Source organism: Paralichthys olivaceus, chromosome 20, assembly GCF_024713975.1.
Source record: "Paralichthys olivaceus isolate ysfri-2021 chromosome 20, ASM2471397v2, whole genome shotgun sequence".
Taxonomy (NCBI): Eukaryota; Metazoa; Chordata; class Actinopteri; order Pleuronectiformes; family Paralichthyidae; genus Paralichthys; species Paralichthys olivaceus.
The window spans coordinates 19811596-19831712 of NC_091112.1; the positions used below are offsets into that span (position 1 = coordinate 19811596).

Consider the following 20117-nt stretch of genomic DNA (forward strand, 5'->3'; position numbering starts at 1 on the left):
AATAATAATAATAACGCAAATAAAAATGATGATGATGATGATGATGATGATAAATTATAAAAATATTAATAACATTTAGAATAATAATTTGTTGTTCATCTGGACCCTGCTCTGGAGAGCCAATGTAGAGAAGGATATTGGATTCTATTCTGAATTTTACAGGGAGCTAATGTAGAGAAGCTAAGATAAGCTAAGACCGGAGCAATATGATCTCTCCTTCTAGTTCCTGTCAGCACTCGTGCTGCAGCATTTTGGACCAACTGGAGGCCTTTCACAGACTCACATACTGATAATAAAGAATTACAATATTGTAATCTAGAGGTAACAACTGCATGGACCCGTTTATCAGCATCCTTCTGAGACAGGATGTTTCTCAGAAATGTATTTTGCCAATAAAAAAATGGGGACATCACTGTCCTCATAATCTATCTGTTGTCTAATGTGTAGTTACAGGCATGTTTCCTGCACTTATTTTCATGTGACAATCAGACACCTAGTTTTTTTCATACCATAGTCACACTACAACACACGACTGACATAGATTCGGTAGGTTAGTTAACAGTAAGTTATTGTATTAGGAGGATGTCCTGTCAGCAGGGGGGAGATAATAAGGCAGGTTTTCATTTGATGTTTTTTTCTAGAGGAGGAAGTGAAACAAGTCAGAGGTGTATCACTGGAAGATGTACACCGACCATCATGCACTGCAGTAAATGTTATGTGGAGAGAGAGGCCCTGCACATGACAGGAATGGAGGACATGGCTTCAGGGAGCACAGAGGGTTGGCAGGTTGTTGAGCCGCAGGACGATTTATTTATCAGTGTTCTGATTGAACGCCGTAACTCTACGGGACCCCGCACAGGAGATGGCGCTGTGAGCGTTTAAACTTGTTTCAAGATTCGCCAGCAAACTCATAGAAGAAGAAGGTGACGTCACGGATCAGGAACAGCACAGTATCAACGGCAGAAAGGAAACAGTCCGGCTCTGTGTTCATCAGAAGCAGAACATCCAGCAAGTATTGCGTTGTCTTTTTAATTAAGGTATGCTGTCCATTGACTGTGTCTCTGAATAGAGGAGGATCGAGCGTGACTGTTTCAGAACAGCCGGTTCACCACAGGCAACAGAAACAGAACGAGCTAACGTCAGTTAGCTTCAAAGCTAACAGCTGTGCAGATCGTTTCTGCTCTCCCTCCCGTAACTTTCTGTAGCTAAACACAGCGGGATCGTGGAACACGATTTATGCGTGGAACCGACACGTGTATACGAACCTTGTGATCTCACCGGGTTTGAACAGATGTCACTCGTCTGACGCGATCCTTGAGCTTAAATGACCCGACTAGGCTAGCTTGTTAGCTAGCTAGCAGATGTTACTGAGACCGAGTCACGGATATCTATGTAGGTCGATCTCTACGGTCAATAAAACAATGAAGTCATTATTGTTTTGTAACCGTAAGAAGAGTGTGATCCACTGCAAGAGTGACTAAGCAAATATGTGACCAGCTTAGTGTGTTAACCAAACGTTAATGGAAAACACTGTGTCAGGGTGATAGTTTACTCCAGCTGTTCTGATGCTCTATGGTCAGTTCTGGTCCCACACGATCACTGCCATTGCTTTGTCTCCTGTCTGCCTCCAGCAGAGACGACAGTTGTTAAGTAACACATGTGAATGGTTTCTAATAAAAATGTTGTTTCTCTGTCTGCAGAGGAAATTCCACTCCAGAGGCGTGACTCATTTTAGCAGACATGTCTTACGGCAAAGCAGAGAACTACCGCTCTGTCCCGCAGGACTTCAACACCATCATACAGACATGCAGCTCCAACATCCAGAAGATCACACAGAACAGTAAGTGTCCCAATGCTGAAGCGCTCACTCACTAACCAGCTCTGGGGATGTTGGAAAGATCTGCATCAGCCTGCTGTGCTGAACCAGACTTTGAGTGGATGGTCACTCATTATTTATAAGAATACGGTGCATCAGACTGTCCCTCAACCAGGTCACAAAGATGCACAAGGTGACATCGCATTAATAAAAAAAAAGGCTTTTTTGGTGGTGCCACTCTAAAACTGTAAAGGTGAACATTTGTTAGTCTCTGTATGCTCTGTGATAGACTGGTGTTAGTTTTCCCCATTCCCCATGCTGAAGTGTCCTTGAGCAAGACACTGAACCCCAAATTGCCTCTCCTCATAGATTCACTGTGTGAGTGGGTTCTGTAGAGTGCTTTGAGTGGTCATCCAAACTAGAAAAGCGTTATATAAATACAGACCTCAGACCTTTACCCTGCTTTTTTCCTAATGTCAGCTGAGATTGGCTCCAGCTCGCCACGACCCTCAAAAGGATTAGCGGCTCAGCTGATGAATGATTTATGTATTCAATAAATATGTCAAGACATTCAGTTGTCTGTTCTACTGGAGTGTGTTCATTCTCAATCTGCAAGTCTGGGGATGGACATGTGACTGCAATTACATGTGACACTGGAACAATAAAACTGAAGACCCGCTGAACTGTTAAAGTCCAGGATTTCACTCTGTATTTCATTAGATAAAATGTTTTCAGTGTTACATGATAGCTTCACATATTTCAAGTCTATTATAATATGCCACTTACATGTCCATATGTAGGTTTAAAGTGTGAGTACAGATGACCGTAAGTGTTGTTCCTGTCCACAACAGATCAGGACCCTGCACCACTCAATATTAAGATGAGGAAAAAAAGAGGGAACAGAACATCTGGATGAAAATAAAAAATGACATTTGGTTGAATATCTGTTATTTGTAATAAGTTCATCAAAAGTATGACTCATAGTTGTCTTTATCATTTATGAAGCTTCTCCAGTCTTTTACTGCTGCCTCTTTAACTTCATGTTTGTTTCAGGTGGTTTACTTCAATTTCCTCTTTAAGAGGAGCATTTAAAATGGGATAAGGATCTGCTCAATGACTTGATCAGTCTTAAACCTTCCAAGAGTAATTGTTTTGTTTCTGCAGACGTCTGAGTTTATTCTGATGCTGCCAATAGAGTTCAGCCATTAAAGATGATTGAACCTGTTCTAAAAGCAGTCATGACACCAACACAGAGCTTGATGTTCTGGATTCTGAGCAGATCCTTTCTACAGATGATCTCTGTCCTTCAAGGAGTCCAATCTGCTGATGAGTTGTTTTTGGCCGATGAGTATATTTCTGCTCGCCATCCAATAAAGTGTTTTTTACACACGTTCACTCACTGATGATGGAGCATTAGGAGCAACGAACACTGAACTCTACTCCAGGACAAATAGTTATAATGTCTGTATACAGTGTTTCAGTCTCCCAGTGTCTCTGCTCTTCTCCCAGACATCTCTCTGTTGGTTTTTCCTTTTTAACAGCACAGTCGTCACAGGTGAAAAGCAAAACTATAAACAAGAGCAGACACTCAGAGCTATTTAATGTTTGAACAAGGAGTGTAAAGGGCTCAGTCAGTCACATGTTCCAATAGTTTTGCTCACTTGAGAAATGGCTGGGTTCAAACAAAAGGTTGTTTGTCCTGAGTTGTTGACAAGCTGACATTTTAAACTCTTTAGATTTCAAATTCATCTTTTGATCTTATATCCAAAAGATCTCCATACAGTCCCTTCGATAAGTATTGGAGCAGTGTGCTCTGTATTGAGAAAAGCCATTCAATTCTTCTGTCTGACTATGTAGTTCACTATTACTGTGCCCTACAAATAAACATGATCTGGATATGGCTCACGACAAAGAGTGGGTTGTCCTTTAATCAGAAGGTTGTGGTTCTCTAGGAGTTGTACATGTGTAACTGGGCTTGCTTGAGTTTCTTGAAGACACGTCAAGAGGCTTCTTTGTTTTTTTTTAATCAGTTGCCTACATACAATTCCTGGAAAACTACTATGACTTGAATGACTGAAAATCTTGACAGACAAAGTCAGTGGTTCAGTCACTGCCCAAATTGCACCTGATGCTTTCAGTGTGTGGCTTTTATTTATAAGGAGCGCGGTTCGAAGAAGGAATGTGACTTCTGATGGTGAGAGTAGAAAAGTGCTTTACTGATGAAGTCTGTTTACTTGACATCATGTACATGCACATATGTTTTTCCATCACAACACTGAAACTTATTACTGTGTTTTTTCTCTCTTGACAGCTGCTCAGATCAAAACCATGGTGAACCAGCTGGGGACCAGACAGGACACCAGTGAACTCCAGGATCGTCTGTACGTATCAAATCATTGTCTCCCTCTCTCCTGCCAAACACACGCACACACACACACACACACACACACACACACACACACACACACACACACACACACACACACACACACGCACTAAGACATACTGTCACCTCTGGATAGTCCCTCAGCTGTCCAACAGGAAATGTGTGTGCACACGTCATTGTCATCTCTACAGAATAAGCACGACAAAGTGGTTATAGGTTTTCACTTAAATTACACCTGCACTACAACACCATTGTGACATTGTGTACTTCATTGTGAAGAGTAATGGATAGTCTGTAGAAACTCAGATTGACTAGTAGGGTTTAAATCTAAAATGCTTGTATCTCCACAGGCAGCAAATACAACACTACACTAACCAATTGGCAAAAGAAACCAACAAGCACCTGAAAGATTTGGGATCAATCCCTTTGCCCTTGTCACCTTCAGAGCAGGTAAGTGTCGCTCTTCATTTGTCACTCGCATAAGGAGAAAAAAATAAGTATTGGACTCAAGTTCAAAATTCTACTCTGCAATCAGATTTATATTAAAAATAGATGAAAATATTAACAAAACTCAAATTTTACAATTCAAATACAACTACACCAACCTCCACAGCTCACCAGCCTTTGTATTGTAACAGCAAATAAGTAGATGCCACTTAAACGTGCTAAGAGCAAAGTCCTGGTGTGGTTCTGACTAACAGCCTGTAAACTGCAATCAAAGTCCCTCTTCACTCATTAGCAGCCACAGGAAGATACACTGTTAATGTAAATGTAAAGTGTTAATATAAACACATTAAGTATATATTCAGTTTATTAGTAAGAGCCCAAATACAGTTCTTACTTTTTCTCTTTTTAATCTAAGTTTCGATTCTGAAATGAACTGTGGGATTTCCACCTCTAACCTCTTGCATGTAATTCTGATGAATGCTCAGGTCCAACAATAAACCTTGTACACTTAACATCTGTCAGATTATATAACCATTGTGTTATCATTCTGTTTCACTTATTTATTATGCCTCCGAGCCAGCGACAGCCCCTGGCCAAAGGCATTAGGTGTTTGGGTCGTCCATTCATCCCATTCTTGTGAACACAATATATCTCAAGAATACCTTGAGGGAATTTCTTCAAACTAGGAACAAATGTTCACTTGGACCCAGGGATTACCTGATACAATTTTGGTTGTCAAAAGTCAAGGTCACATTGACCCCTTAAACACGATAACTCGGCCTTCAAGGAATTTCTCCACATTTTGATTAGTTGTCACTTGAATGCAAAGATTAATTTTTTCGTTTCACAGTAATCTCATATCCATCTGAATTTTGTTTATTTAGACTGAAAAATAAAAATAAAACCTACCCTAACTACAATAATTTAACACTAAATAACCGTTTCAGTGTGTAAATCATTAATATACTGCTAGAGTCTGGAATGCCACACTGCTGGCTGATCAGTCAAACACATCAATGCATCCCATGTGCTGCCAGGTGTCTCTTAAGTTTGTTGTGTTCCGCCTGTCTTCTCCCAGTTTATTGGTGGATTGCAAACAACGTGCACACCGCCACCAACTCTACAAGCTGTTGCTCCCAGTAAATACTGCCCCTGTAGGAATTGGTTCAAATTGGCACCAGATTTCAGTACCCAGCCCTGTAGCAGTTATAACAGACTTAGATATATGAAGCCATAGATTCTTGCTTAAAGTACATTTCAATTGAAACTGCTTGATACGTTTCATAATCAAGGTCACAGGACGTTTTTATAAAAAAAATACAAATATGTCAGCATTTTTTATTATTACTCTGATAGTCTGATCTCTGAGATCCTCCTTGTCTTCTGGTCTCATACTGAATGTGTCCCTCTACTCTGTGATGTCCAGAGGCAACAAAAGATCCAGAGGGACCGGCTGATGAATGATTTCTCAGCTGCTCTCAACAACTTCCAAGCAATCCAGCGGCGTGCAGCAGACAGGGAAAAGGAGTCCGTAGCCAGAGCGAGGGCTGGATCCCGTCTGTCAGTAAGTAAGAGTCAGTGGTGGCAGATGAAGAATTGCCCTAACTGCATTCATGACAGGAGTGAAGAAATATCAGATTCTAGTGAGCCATTTCTTGATGATCTGTGTTTTACTCAATGTACTTTGCCATGAATGGCTTTTCTCTTCTCTCTCAGGCTGAGGACACTTCTCGAGATGAAAAGCTGGTGTCTTTTGATAAGTAAGTAACTTGGCTTTCAGTCAGAGTTTCATTGTCAGGCAGTTTGAGGGAAATGGAACTTTGCTAGGTGATTCACAGACGCCCAAGTTGTTAAGATTAAACTTGAATAGCACCTAGAAGAGTCCATACATCAGTCTTTAGTTTCATGGTAACCCTTCCAGTAGTTCACTGCTGGCTAACAGACAAACAAACACATGCAGAAATGAAAACACCCTCCTGGGTGGAGATTATATATTGATAATTTCCATCTTAAAACAGAGAAACCTAGCATCTCTCAGTGTATTCCATTAAGTATCTAGACTGCGGTGACCGCCATATTCCAATGATCTAATTTGTCCGGCCATATTCAACCCAAAAAATCCACACTTCCCACTATTTGCAGCACCATATGGCGCGTTGCCGCTCTTGCTGCCTCATGTCTGCACTACTGTCCATAAAATGTTCATCATCCAAGCAGATGGTCGGACCTCATAGTTTCCACTGCAGTTGTGGCAGGCACTGCAGTTCTGTCTCTTACGTGAGAACATGTCCATCACTCTGTGTTCCTGTCACTCTGAATCTGTTGCGTGTGTCTGACCTTTGACCATAGATTACTGCCATAGATTAAATTTATTCAGTTGTGAACGCTTATCTCTTCAAAAGAAATGTATGACCATACTTTGCAGTTTGTGTTGGCTGGTCTCTGCTGCCTCCTGCTGGGCTACACTGAAATACAATATAATTCTTCACTTAGTTTCTGTGATGTGGGTTCATTTAAATGTGGCTTGGAAAATTCATGTCAAAACAAATGTTTTTCACCGCAAACATGACTCATACATGTACACAAGAAAACAAGACTGAAAGCAAAGTACAACAGTAAGAACGATCGGCTTTAGCATATGGAGAAAATGTTTGTGTCTGTTTTCTCACATATTATTCTTAACACGATTTTAAATTGTTTGTAATAAGCCAAGAGGACTGGGGTCAGATGACAACACAGACAGAGGAGGCGGCCATCACAGAGGAGGATCTGGAGCTCATCAAGGAGAGGGAAACCAACATCAGACAGCTGGAGGTCTGTTTGCTTACTATTTCTAAAATTAATCAGGACACAGTGGAACACAATCATGGCTACAGGCTGATACAACTGCCTCAACTGATTGTAGCTTTTTGTCTGTTTCAGTCTGACATCATGGACGTAAACCAGATCTTCAAGGACTTGGCAGTGATGATTCATGATCAGGGAGAAATGATTGGTGAGTAGCACTGTCGTTGTTACTGTCAGGGCTCCGTGGATCGTAAAGTTCAAAATGTATCACCAGGAGACAATGCATATCAAAACAGCTGCTTGTGCTCTGTTTGTGATTCAAAACCAGACACTGCTTCTCCAACTGGACTGGGGTTTATCTGGTCTTTACTGAATTTCTTTTAGTTGATGGCGTATGTCTGTGTAAATTCCAAACCAGAACTTTCCATAGACCTCTGACACAGGATTTTGTCAAGACGCAGGCCAGGGGGAAGGATACAATAACATCTGTAACTTTAAAAGTGCACAGGAGCAGGGAAGGCTCCACTGGTTCTCTTCCTGCATCTGGTCATCCTGCCATAATGTGTTATTGGGAACTAGATGTGCAGACTAATAACCAAGAAGAAGAAGGGGAGGAACTTGACCAAGAAAACTTTAGGCTCTCAGTGCTGCTATAGGTGAAGGGTCTGAGAACTTATGTAAGTGTAATATTTCAGTTTGTAACTTGTAAACCACTGAGGAGTATTGAATCTGGATGAGAAATAACAAATTGACTGGATACATTTTGTAATGAAACTAAAAAAAGATAGAAAATACCAAAGAGTCTTGACATTTTTCTGTATCAATTATATACATATAACAATATGACCATATAAAGAGAGTATAGTGTTTGTGTGTGTGTGCTTAATTGTACAGATCTTTCACAGTTCAAGTTTAATGTAGTTTCTCCTCTAGTCTAAGGAAACTAAAACAACATTTTATGATCTCGATTGTTGTTCAAACAAACCAACAGTGACTGCTTGGAGGAGACAGGATGTGAAGAACAGCCCTCCTGTCAAAGTTTGCATACAAAACTGCTTCACCATATTTTAGCCTTTGCTTTTTGCAGATATTATCCAAACTTTATTGTATCTTAAGCCATTTTCAGTCATGGCCTGCGCAGGCACTCTGGAGGATTGGGTCCGAACTTTCTCCGCAGCTTGCCTTACACACATGCACAACCCAGATGCATCACAACAGCAACAAATCTGCAGGATTCAGATGAGTGTGGTGTAGCAGGCAGAACGTAATGTGTTAATTCCGCTGCAGAGATCACTTGGTTAATTTCTCAGCACATCGACTACCCCAGTGGCTCTTATCACCACAAACTCCCTTTACTTCTTTGTCTGTGTCCTCTGTGGGTACGCCACCATTTCTTAGTGTTTTTCCGTTAGAAACCTCACCAAAAATACGCACTTGCTCTTGGTTAATCCCGCGGTGGATCTCCTGCTGTGTTCTCACATCAGTACCTGCTGACTTTATACAAGGGGGCCAGTTAGAGAAAGTCTGCAGAACCTTTCTCTAACTGGCCCCGAAAGGAAAAGTGGAACACAACAGACTTAATGAGACACCTGGCAGCACATGGGATGCATTCTAAAACAGAGAGATGCACCGTGTTTGACTGATCAGCCAGCAGTGAGGAATCCCAGACTCTAGCAGCGGGGAGACAATTGATGACATGTTTGGAGCGGGAGTATATTAAACGTATTACACACTGAAATGGTTATTTAGTGTAAAGTATTGTAGTTAGGCTCTCATTCGGACATTTGCGTTCTCACATATCTCCTCTGGAGTTCAGTGCATGTCTGAAAGCAGCTCTATGTACAGTAGCTCTCAGCTCACCTTTCTCTATGTCCTGCCCTGCAGATAGCATTGAGGCGAACGTGGAAAATGCTGAAGTTCACGTAGAACGAGGAACAGAGCAGCTCCAGAGAGCCAGTTACTACCAGGTGAGTGCAGCAGCTGTCAGTCTTGAGTGCTGTCAGTCAGTGAGGTCCCTGCCACTAACCCCCCAGTGTCTGCTTCTTTATCGCAGCAAAAGTCCCGGAAGAAGATGTGCATCCTTGCAATGGTTTGCTCCATCGTACTTGTCATACTCAGCATCATCATCTGGCAAGCTGCGAAGTGAGTCGGCCGTACAACCAATGTGACACTTCTATATTTAACTGTGCCCCCTCTCACCTGCAAATACCTGCTTGGAATGATGAAAAGAGGCTGATGAGTGTGTTAAGTTCAGTAGAGTACATTTGTGCAGTGGGCTGGTCAGTGAGGAAACACATACTGTCGTCACCTGATCCAGCCTGTTGCTGTAATATAGCTGAACAACATTGAAACTGAGAAGATGAGGTGGTGAAGGGGAGCGATTTAAGACCTGAGATTCCTTTTTTTGCGTCATTCATTTCTTGTCTTATTTACTGCACTAACACTAGCTGTAACTGTATATCTGTATGTCGCTGTATATAGAAATGTTCAGACATAAGCATAATAACAATAAAAAATGCAGCTTGTCAAAGTAAAATCCATGGTTTTAAGGGTTGTAAATGATTATTTGTCACCTGGTTTAATGCTGATGTAGAGTATGTGCAGGGCCACAGGATCTGCTGTGGCTCTTGGCCTTCACAATGACATTACATGGGACTAGTATGACAGCGGTGGTGAAGGCACGTGTGATTGTACTATACATGTTGTAAAATGAAAACTGAAGCTGATTACCAATATAAATGAAACCCATGTCTGTAAATATCCCAATGCTGCATTATATTCTGCTAAGATCATTCTGGATGATAATGACAGTGTTTAAAAAATGAAAGTCTTCAAACAAAACATATTTAAATGAATTTCTATGACTCCTGGCAGTATGCATAATAAATGTTTTAAACTCTTCTAACACTCCTTTGGACTGTGTCATCAGTTTTCCCCCCTCCAAGTCTTAAAATGTTGGTTCAGGGCTTTTCTTCAGGGAAGTCCAGGTCTGTGTTTGGCCTGGAATCTTTGGAAGTTTGATCTGATTGATTCTAAACAAAGGTAAACCACAGTTTTATTTTTGTGATCTCTGCCATGATTTCTATCAGTTATGATGATGTTAAACTTGACAAAGAAAGATACACATCAGGGCTGTCACTTTTTATTCTAAATTTGAACATTAAACTTGACAGTTTTGGTTGTTTTCCAATAAAAATGGGTGACACTAGTAAGCAAAGCTGGTCTGAGCATGAATCATGACACCAGTGCATTTGAGAAGCGTTGTGTTGATATATTCTGGGTTCTACAATGTAGATGGCAAAGTTTCAAGCAAAGCTGAGGCTCTTGGTCGTCTTTTTACTGCATTAAAACAAACTTATCTGTGGGCTCACCTGTAAGCAGCAGAGGAGTGCTTAACCTTGTCTGACTGCAATACTGTGTCATGTCAAATTCATTCCAACTAGACTTTTTGAAAAACAGACAGATCTAACTCACGTTCTATTGTAATTGAGCTAAATGAATGATATAGCAGCAAAAAAAAAAAATGGATGTCATCAACTGCAACATCTTTGCGGTCTTTGATACTCTCTATTTTGTGCTTCATTTAAAAGCGCTTCACATTGAAAGAATAGGGTAAAGTAATAGAGAAACCCAACCGTTTCCACAATGTGCAACTGTGGAGAGAAAAACCTCCCACATTAACTGGAAGAAACCTCCAGTAGAACCCGACTGCCTCGACCAGTTGGGGTGAGTTGAGAACAGAGAGGAGACAAGAGAGAGAGAAACCATATTTAAAATCTGTCAGACTGGTTGTTACAATAAAAAGAGTGATTTCTATAGAGTTAGTTATATTAATGATAGTTGTATCAGTATATAATAATAGTGATAATATAATAGTAATAAAACAACTGTTGTTCAGTAGTGTCTTGCTCCTTATGAGAAAAGGAGAGAAAGCACAAACCATGGGAGATAAAAACAGTAAGTGACGTGTAGGTAAAGCAACAATGAAAACGCAGTATAGAAATATTATATAAAATATTGAAGTAATAATATTTTTCCAAAAGGGGGCAGTGCATTTCCAGACTTTTCATCCCCACGTGCAGAGGCAGCACTCTCTCATCACACCTGTCTGACAGCTGATGGATGTGGACTGTGTGTATTAGAAGTGCAACATTTCAACTTCGCTCTTCGTCAGTCACACAGGGTGAAAGTACTGTTTCTCACTACTGCTACCCTCAGTCACACTGCCCCTCTCTTTTTTTTACTGGTTTACCTCACAATTATAATACAACCTGCTAATCACATGGTTCATGTCAACTGAATTTCTTATTCTTAATTGCCTTATCGACCAATCAAACCTCTTAATTACAAGTCATGTTCACCCATTCACACAGTGCTTTTAAAAATCATTCATACACTGTGAGCACATCACTGGGGCAATTTGGGATTTAGCATTTTACCCAAGGACACTTCAGAATGTAGACTGGAGGTGCCAGGGATTGAACCACCAACCTTCTGTTGTTTCCCATCTCCTCACTCGTCGTATGTTGCGTTAGATTGTTACTCTTGACCACTCCCCTTCTCCTAAAACCTGAACGGGGGACTTTTGCGACATAAAGATGAGGAACATATCTGATTTATCAATGACAAAAATGGCACTAAATACGAGTTTTATTACTTTTGTCCAGCACAGAAAACTGTAGTTATGTAAGATGAAGAGTTCTAATGTGCTCTTGGACTGGTTTTCTAATTTTATCACATTAGTCTGACTTTAATGTTTTTGGCCTCCACGCAGAGCAGGTAATTGGCACCACTCCCTGCTGCCAGTTTCAATCTTCCATCTGTCTTTAAGTAGCACAGAGGTGCGTGAGAAGGAAGAACACTGGTGTAGAAGGAGTTTGACAACTTGGGGGAGCTCACATGTCTCGACTGTAACTGGCACAAGGTTTCTGGTGTCCTGTGTTTTTTCCTCGTTGGTTGTCTGGTTGAGTTACTGATATGGATATTTGACTCGGAGCAGAGGGGTGGCAGGACTCCCTCCAACTGACTCGACTAATGTCCAGTCTTTTATTAAATCCAGCTGCTTCAGAAGCTCAACAGCAACGAGCTGGAACTAAATTATAACATGCAGCCAAAAAAACATCAAATATAACACCAACCATAATTTTAACTTTTAGCTCAAGTCCAGTGCTTGGATCTGACTGCATTATATTACAGTGATTTGAAATAAGATTTTTGACAGCAATTTTATTTCAGCATATCGAACTTGTATTTCAGTTTTGAGGCATATGCCATTAAGTGAAACAGGTTCAGCTCTAGTTGCACAACAGTCCAGTGAGACTAATCACATAATAAGCTAATACAGGCTCTCACTGTTTTAAATACTAGGTTAAACATTAGGCTTTGCTTGCTGGCAATGCACCAGTGCTCCACCTGCCCTTTTGCAATATTAAGAAATACAGCATGGAGCTGTACGAGCATGTGAAGCAGTAGTCTAGAATATGAACATACTGAGATACAGAGCTACTGAGCTATTTTGGAATAAAATGTGTCAGTCACATTCCTTTAGTGAAAGCTTGGTTCTGGATGGATGGGACATTCATGCATCAATGGAAAAACCAGGAACATTTTACTGGGGTAGAAAAAACAGCATCACAGAAAGCAGCTGTCCTTCGGCTGAGGAGCTGAGCCTGTGTGTACTTGCACACTTACAGCATCCCTGTTTCAACATCTTGTTTTTAGCTCATACAAAAGAGAGTCAAGCACAACTGTTTAAAGCATTAGAACAACCCAAGACAAGGAAAGCATCAATAAAATACCTTTGAAAATAGTATGTTCTTAGATTTCAAATATTCCACATAGTTTGCTGACCGAGTACCCAAAGGCAGAATGGTACATTTCAGTCCTTAAGCGAAAGAGCAAAAAGAAAGAATGTCTCATTAGAGCTCCACAGGTACCATAACCTGCTCAGTTTTTTTGGAGATGGACAAATACCACATTCACTAAAATGAAATGATACAACCTCAGTAGCTAACATGTTTTAGTAACATTAGAGCCATATCCAACCCCTCTATACATCTTAAAAAGATGTTGCATGCCAGTTATGGGATTATTTGCACACGAATAGCCTTAAGACTCTCAATCAGTATTAAGAATCTATCATAGCACAGAAACAGGACAGCTGTAGGTTAACCTTTTCATTGTTTCAGACAATGGCCAAGTCCTGCTTGATGTTAGTGCTGAGTGGACTGTATTTATATAGCACTTTAAACTACAAGGCAGATTGACTCTCATATTCTAACAGTGCTACACCACCATGATAAGCTGCACTTGCACCATTCACACACTGTAGGCATACCCATCAGGGGCAATTTGGGGTTCTCTATCTTGCCCAAGGGCAATTTGCACACTGGAGCAGCCATGGCTCTTCCTCCCTAGCCACTGCTGCCCAAATTACAGTAAGTCTATGAAAAGTCTCCAAGTGATCCAAAGCGCTGCAGCACGACAGCAACTACAAAAAATCATGTTAAACCTGTCTTATCCTCTATGCATTGGCTCCCTGGAAAATTCAGAATAGACTTTTCAGTCATAGACTTGCTCCTCACACACACAAAAATAATAATCGAGTCCTGACATAAATAAAGAGCTCATAACATTGTATTGACTTTGTTCCCTAAACACAGGCTCTCTCTCTTGTAGTTCGTTGAATCTGTAGCCTTCAGCTACAAGGCTCCTCTCATGTGGAACAAGCTCCCAGTTTGGGTTGGACATCCGCTTTACATTTAAGGTTAGGCTTACAATTTTACTCTTTGATAAAACTGCTGGTGGAACTTCTATCATGAACTGAGAACTTCTCTATCTATCTATCCATTCATATATTTCATTTCATTATAACAACCAGTCTGACAGTTCTTAAATATGACAGTTACTGTTCCTGCCCCTTCAAACACACTGACACGAAGACACTCATGCACACCCATTGATCGTTAGCTGCCCACCTCTGATTCGCTTAGAGGTGTCTCCTTAAGGATTTCTTCTCTATAGATACTATAGCCAAGTTCCTAATCAACAGCTGGGTTTCTGTTTACTCAAAGACCTCAGTTTTCCTTGCTTGAATATATGAGTTTATTACAAGATCTGTCAACAGAGAAGATTCTCTGTCCGACGAACATGCACACAATTGAACCTTGAAAATACAATAGAAACATCTCAGTATTATAGCATATGGTCAGGGAAACACACAGTCAATTTATCAGAAATTATGAGCATGAGCTGGAGGGGTTATTAGGGGGGAGGGGAAGTTTTGTTTTTGGGGCTCCTGACAGGGGGTTGAATGATGGGCTTCCTACAGAACTCCTATGAAAGAAGGAAATGGATGAATGGCATGGAGGTGGCTGGAGTGGAAATGGGGCATGTGCGCACAAACAGATAAATTGAACAGTGAGGAACAGCGGGAGGGTGGAGTAAAACCTCTCCACGTGGTTGCCTTTGGCTGTCGTGGTGGAGGCAGGAGCTCATTCTCAATGATATCAGAGTCAATTGCTGTCTGTGCTGTAGACCCGAATACTGTGGTTGTGGAGAGGTTTTGCGTCTCTGGTGGAAAGTTCTCAAGAGCGCACTGCTCCTTCTTCTCCACTTCATCTATCCAGTCAATAAGGTCGCTCTTCAGTTGGCGAGCCTTCTCCATGAAGCCATCAACATGCCTTGACAACTTGCCTTTCCTCACGCTCCTTGAGCAGGTGTAGCCATGTGTGGACCTGACTGAGAGCTGAGCTGCCTGAGGAGGATGAAGAGGAGGAAGCTCCATTGGTCTTTGGCCAGTGGGGGGGGCACCTGGCCTGATATGTACAGCTCAAACTGCTCAGAGACTGACCATCCAGGTTCTCAATGAAGGCCACCGCACAGCAAAGTGTAGTGAAGTGGTAACCATCCTCTCCAGTCATGAGCTTCCTGGGGTTGCAGAAGTGGGTGATGGACTGGATTGCAGTCGTAAAGGTTTGCTTTTAGCATGATGTAGATGAGCGTCAGGAGGAAGTCGTCTGCAGACACAACCTTATTCTTGATGGCTTTGATGGCATTTAAGGTGTGCTTGCTGCAACATGCACTGCAGTTTGTCATTGAGCATGCTTCAGGTCCATTTAAATCAAATCTGTAATGGCTTTGAATATGTTGTCAGAAACATCAGGGATCTCCTCATCCTGTGGAGAGCACAGCATCTCAGTGGTGACCCAGTGCATGTCTCTGATTCTCTTCTGAATGGCCAGAGCCTTTTTCTCATCATCGGTGTATTCAGGACAGAACACATCCTTGTAGAGACGAGTCATCACGTACTTCTTTACATCATCCATAACGTTCTGTGCGTGATCTGACAAACCTTTGAACTGAGTCTGGAGGCGCTCTGATAGGTTTCTGGTAGAAGTCTTGCACACAACCTGACAGCTCATCAGCACCCATGTTCTGCTTATAGACCATGCTCTCATTGAAGGACGGGCAATGTTTGAAGATCTCCCTGCCATACTTCATTGACTTGATAAAATCATTGAGCTATCACAATGAGAGGCCATAAAAACCACATCCCTTCTTGCAAAGCAGGTATGATTGGTCCAGATCTATTCCTTCGCCACTGGCTCATCATCTTTGCAGAATATTTGGACTTACAATTCTCAGGGATAATGAATAATGTTATTGTCACTCCAGCTCCCATCTACTGTTGGTGGATGTTTATATTAGCCCAGCTGAAGACAAAACTTCAAAGTGATAGTTTTTGTCAAATGGCACACTTATTGGCAGATATTGTTAGACGACACAACCAATAATTCAATGACGACTTGAAAGTAGAACAATCTTAAAACTTAACAACTTCAAAGCAATGCCGTCATCAGAAGATCAGAGTATTACTGTTATTAATAGATAACAAAGCTTAAAAGGAAGACAATTAATAATGGCAGAACTGTAAAATAATGCAGTTATTGTAAAATGATACGACTTCAAAGGAAAACACCTTTTTTTAGATGACAAAACTCCAAAGTTAGATAATTATTGTGAGATTATCCAAAGGAAAGCTTCATAATTCTGACCCAGAACAGTGACTTTTCACCTATGGACACTGTAATAATTGTATGGTTTGCAGGGCAGGGAATTCATACAATGCATATTGTAATAAAAACACAAAGAAATGCAGCTCAATAGCTTAATACTAATCAATGAATAATGATTAACCAGCAAATGTGATAAAAGATATTACTTTATTTAAGTTAATTGCATCATTACATTATCACTGAAAAATATCAAAATAAAAGTTTGTATTCAAAATTGTACATTTTAAGTGAATAAAGTCTGACGACTGGAGGACATTAATAGAATTATTGGAATTTGCCTGTACTATTTTAGCATAATGACATGTATTCCATAGCACTAATTATCATTAACTATCATTAATCAATACAACTTCTTGATTGCTGTTAGACTACTGTGCGTGAAACTCAACACACAGATACTTCCTCTAGGAGCCAACTTGTGTGTACAGTGTGATGATCTTCAAGTTCTTGTTTATTAGGCAGTGTTTGTTTGTGACTCGTTGGTAGGTTGGCATTTTAAAGTTGTGTTTATTGTCTCCCTTGGGGCCACAATGAGAAGGATCTAATGACTTCTCATCTAGACTCAGCTCAGACGAATTGACAATATCTGAATAACAGTGAACTTTGATAGGAATGTGCTGTGCAAGTCATAGAGTACAATGACACAGCTGAGTATTGGTCAACATATTCATTGTGGAGTGCCTGAGTTAGAGGCAAAACAGATGGTGTGATGCAGAGGAGAGAACCGAAAGATTAAGAAATGGTGTTACAGGGGGATTGTGAGGAAAGAAGTAAATACCAGTGAAAACAGTGCAGAGTTGGGGTGGGTCTCATGGACTCTGGGAAAATTGGTCCAACCCACTCATCCACCTTTTTTCCTTCTTTAATTATTTCCAGACGGGCAAATGTTAACGCTAGAAGGCCTTCAAGGGCCTCTCCTGTCTGGGTGTGTATGAATGAACTCAGGAAACAGAGAATGGGGTAAGCAGGAGGGCAATGTGATATGCCACCCTAGACTCCATAAAGAACCTTTGGGATTGCTCTCAGAAATCCCCTCTCTTGTCCTTGAGGCTTGTCAGCTTACAGCAACACATAGCAACGTGTTGTTGGCCACCGCCTTCTCCTTGATCTGCTTTCAGCCTGCAGCAGTGCTGAAGTGTTTTATCCAGACTGTCAGAGGTGAGGTATGTCTGCTCCTGCTCTGTGCCAGCGGTATTTCCTCTCAGACCTGCTCCACTTGAAATCCAAGGGGACATGACTAACTCTGCCAACTCCGCGCAGACAAAACAGCACAGCTCCAGCCAGTGTGGACAAGGTACTTTTCTACTGGCACCTTCATGCAACCATGTCTTCAGCATAAACTTATCCTGATGCACTTTGAAAGAAATAGTTTAAGTGCATTAAATTTACTTTAAGATTTAGATGAGAATGCTGCATCGATATCAATCACATATTTGTGTGTTAAGCACAGAGCTGTATGGAGTCAACGGTTACAGAAAAAGTAGCACCCATAAAAAACTTTTTAGAGAAAAGTAAAAATGACTTTTCTTCCAACAACCTGGACCCTTGTTATCACATAAGTTTGTCAAGATTGGTGCCATACTAAAATGTGTGCTCTATGCAGCAACCCATTCTGTAGACACTGCACAGAAGCACTAGGAAGATAAATAAACTCACTCAAATATGTTGTGTTCCCAACAGCTGTCAACTGAGGTCAATATGATGTTGTTCACCATTACAGTCTTATTCCCAAAGGGGGATCCTATTTTAAGCGTTTATCAGCACAGATCTAGAGTTGCTGAATGGTTTGCAGTCCTAACTTCTTGTAACTTCTTGGCCAAGATATTGAATGCATGTTATCAGACAGCATCTCAACCAGGAGTGGACAGCTGGGAAAAGAGGGCACACATCTCACCCTAGACTCTGTTTGAACAGGGAGAGGCACAATGCATTCACAGCCACATGTTATCATGTTAGTCCATGTTTTTATCATGTGATAACAGCTGAGCCAACAACTGAACAATCTCTATCTGCTAATGAGGGCCACTGGATGTGGCTACAAGCTCCAGCAAGTGAATCTCATACTTGTAATGTTTGTGTCCTTGTGCAAGATACTGAACCCCTAATGGCCCCTAATGCAAAAAAGTGCTGCCCATAGATACACTGTATGAATGTCTGTGTGAATGGGTGAATGGCAAACTGTCCTGTAAATGCTTTGAGTGGTCATCAATACTAGTATATACTATACTGTATAAATACAGACCATTTTACCATTTACATACCAAAACATTTCATGAAGTTTTAAATGTATCATACATTTATTGTGTGGAATGCCTACATACTGCATGTAGATCTAATTGCTTTCAGTTGACAACCTTTGGGAAGTGACTGTGCACTGTACTTCATTGGAGGTGGGGCAAGTAACTGATGTACATTTTCCAAACCAATCACTCTAGCCATCCAAACTTTCTAACACACTAGAAATCAATCTGTTCGTCGGCTGTAGGAATCCAAGAGGCTTTTTTTTTAAGTTTTGGGAAAAAGCATGTGCCGTCTGAATTTCATTAAACTAGGTGAAACATAGGGTTACTTTCTGAATATTTCCTAGTGGGTAGTTTTGACCCAGTTTATCAAACATGCTCAAGACCCATTACATATGTCATTTTTATGATTACAGTTTTAAGCAACCTCAATGCAATTTCCACTTTCTTATTTTCATGATACCATGTTTACAGAGATTTAATGTAATTTCATGATATATTAATCTCATATTTCTATTACATTCTTTTATACCTTTATTCAAAAATCTGCTGCCTGAATGGAATTTTCCCAAAACCATACATCTGCTGTTTCATGCTTTATGTATTTTTCTCATTTAATGTCACTTTTTACAATTTAAGTCATTTTGACAGAACTATCTAGCTGGTGTAAATAAACACAGTACACCCACACAGAAATAAGGTAAATAATTGAGGCTGCACATTTTACCTAGCTATGAAGACTATGAAGAGCAGAAACACTGACTTTTTTTGGTTGCTCAAGCCAACAGTAAGTAGCTAACAAAGCTATCACGGGCACTTTACTTTCATTCTTAGTATCCCTAATGTCCCTGGACATAAACTGTGCACTCCATAATAAGAATGTATTGTTTTTTCAGCATGTCCACAGACAAAAAGGACACACAGTCATTTTTCTCTGACTTATAGACACTCCCTCCAGGTCTCTCTCACTTGTGGAAAACCGTGACTGCTGTGGTTATTTGCATTCCTGTGGGTTGACTGGCACTTCCTGTCATGAACGAGAATCATGGCTGCAGTAAAGAACATTCCTTCAGCTCTTATTGATTTTTTTAAGTTTCTTTTTCTACCTCCTGTTTTCAACAAGATAATTCAATGACAGATGTGATGGAAGTTTGAACATGGGTTACATCAGCTTTCATTTAATTTTGTGTAAATAAAGAATTACAGTTGTCTGAGTGTAACACATGTAGAAATGTTGAAATACAGTGGTACCTGTCTCTCATATCTTCCAGTGATGCCAAGGGAATGCAGACACGTGTTTACATTGGCCAAATTTCCGGGTAAATAATCAGTTTCCATGTGCTTTCAGCCTTTGTTACAAGAGG

At 40.7% G+C, this 20117-nt stretch overlaps 1 protein-coding gene and 1 pseudogene across 2 annotated transcripts; one reads left to right on the forward strand and one right to left on the reverse strand.

The window, feature by feature from the left end:
* Positions 1–700: 700 nt before the first annotated feature.
* Positions 701–10343, forward strand: stx12 (syntaxin 12). Of its 2 annotated transcripts, none has more exons than XM_020090305.2 (10): positions 701–1008; positions 1701–1840; positions 4128–4197; positions 4553–4652; positions 6076–6213; positions 6366–6409; positions 7358–7463; positions 7572–7644; positions 9321–9403; positions 9490–10343. In XM_020090305.2, the coding sequence occupies exons 2-10, from the start codon at positions 1741–1743 to the stop codon at positions 9580–9582; spliced, it is 807 nt and encodes a 268-aa protein (XP_019945864.1). In that variant the 5' UTR covers positions 701–1008; positions 1701–1740; the 3' UTR covers positions 9583–10343. The 2 variants fall into 2 exon arrangements, with proteins under 2 accessions (XP_019945864.1, XP_019945863.1); XM_020090304.2 differs by having other exon boundaries at positions 898–1037.
* Positions 10344–14695: 4352 nt separating this feature from the next.
* LOC138405909 (rab5 GDP/GTP exchange factor pseudogene) lies at positions 14696–17199 on the reverse strand (annotated as a pseudogene).
* Between the last annotated feature and the right edge of the window lie 2918 nt (positions 17200–20117).

What these genes read in the sequence shown, in the direction of transcription:
- stx12 (XM_020090305.2), top strand. Translation starts at nt 1,741, where the DNA reads ATGTCTTACGGCAAAGCAGAGAACTACCGCTCTGTCCCGCAGGACTTC. An exon ending in AGTGAACTCCAGGATCGTCT is followed by an intron (nt 4,198 to 4,552) that starts GTACGTATCAAA and finishes GTATCTCCACAG; the next exon opens with GCAGCAAATACAACACTACA. An exon ending in CCTTGTCACCTTCAGAGCAG is followed by an intron (nt 4,653 to 6,075) that starts GTAAGTGTCGCT and finishes TGTGATGTCCAG; the next exon opens with AGGCAACAAAAGATCCAGAG.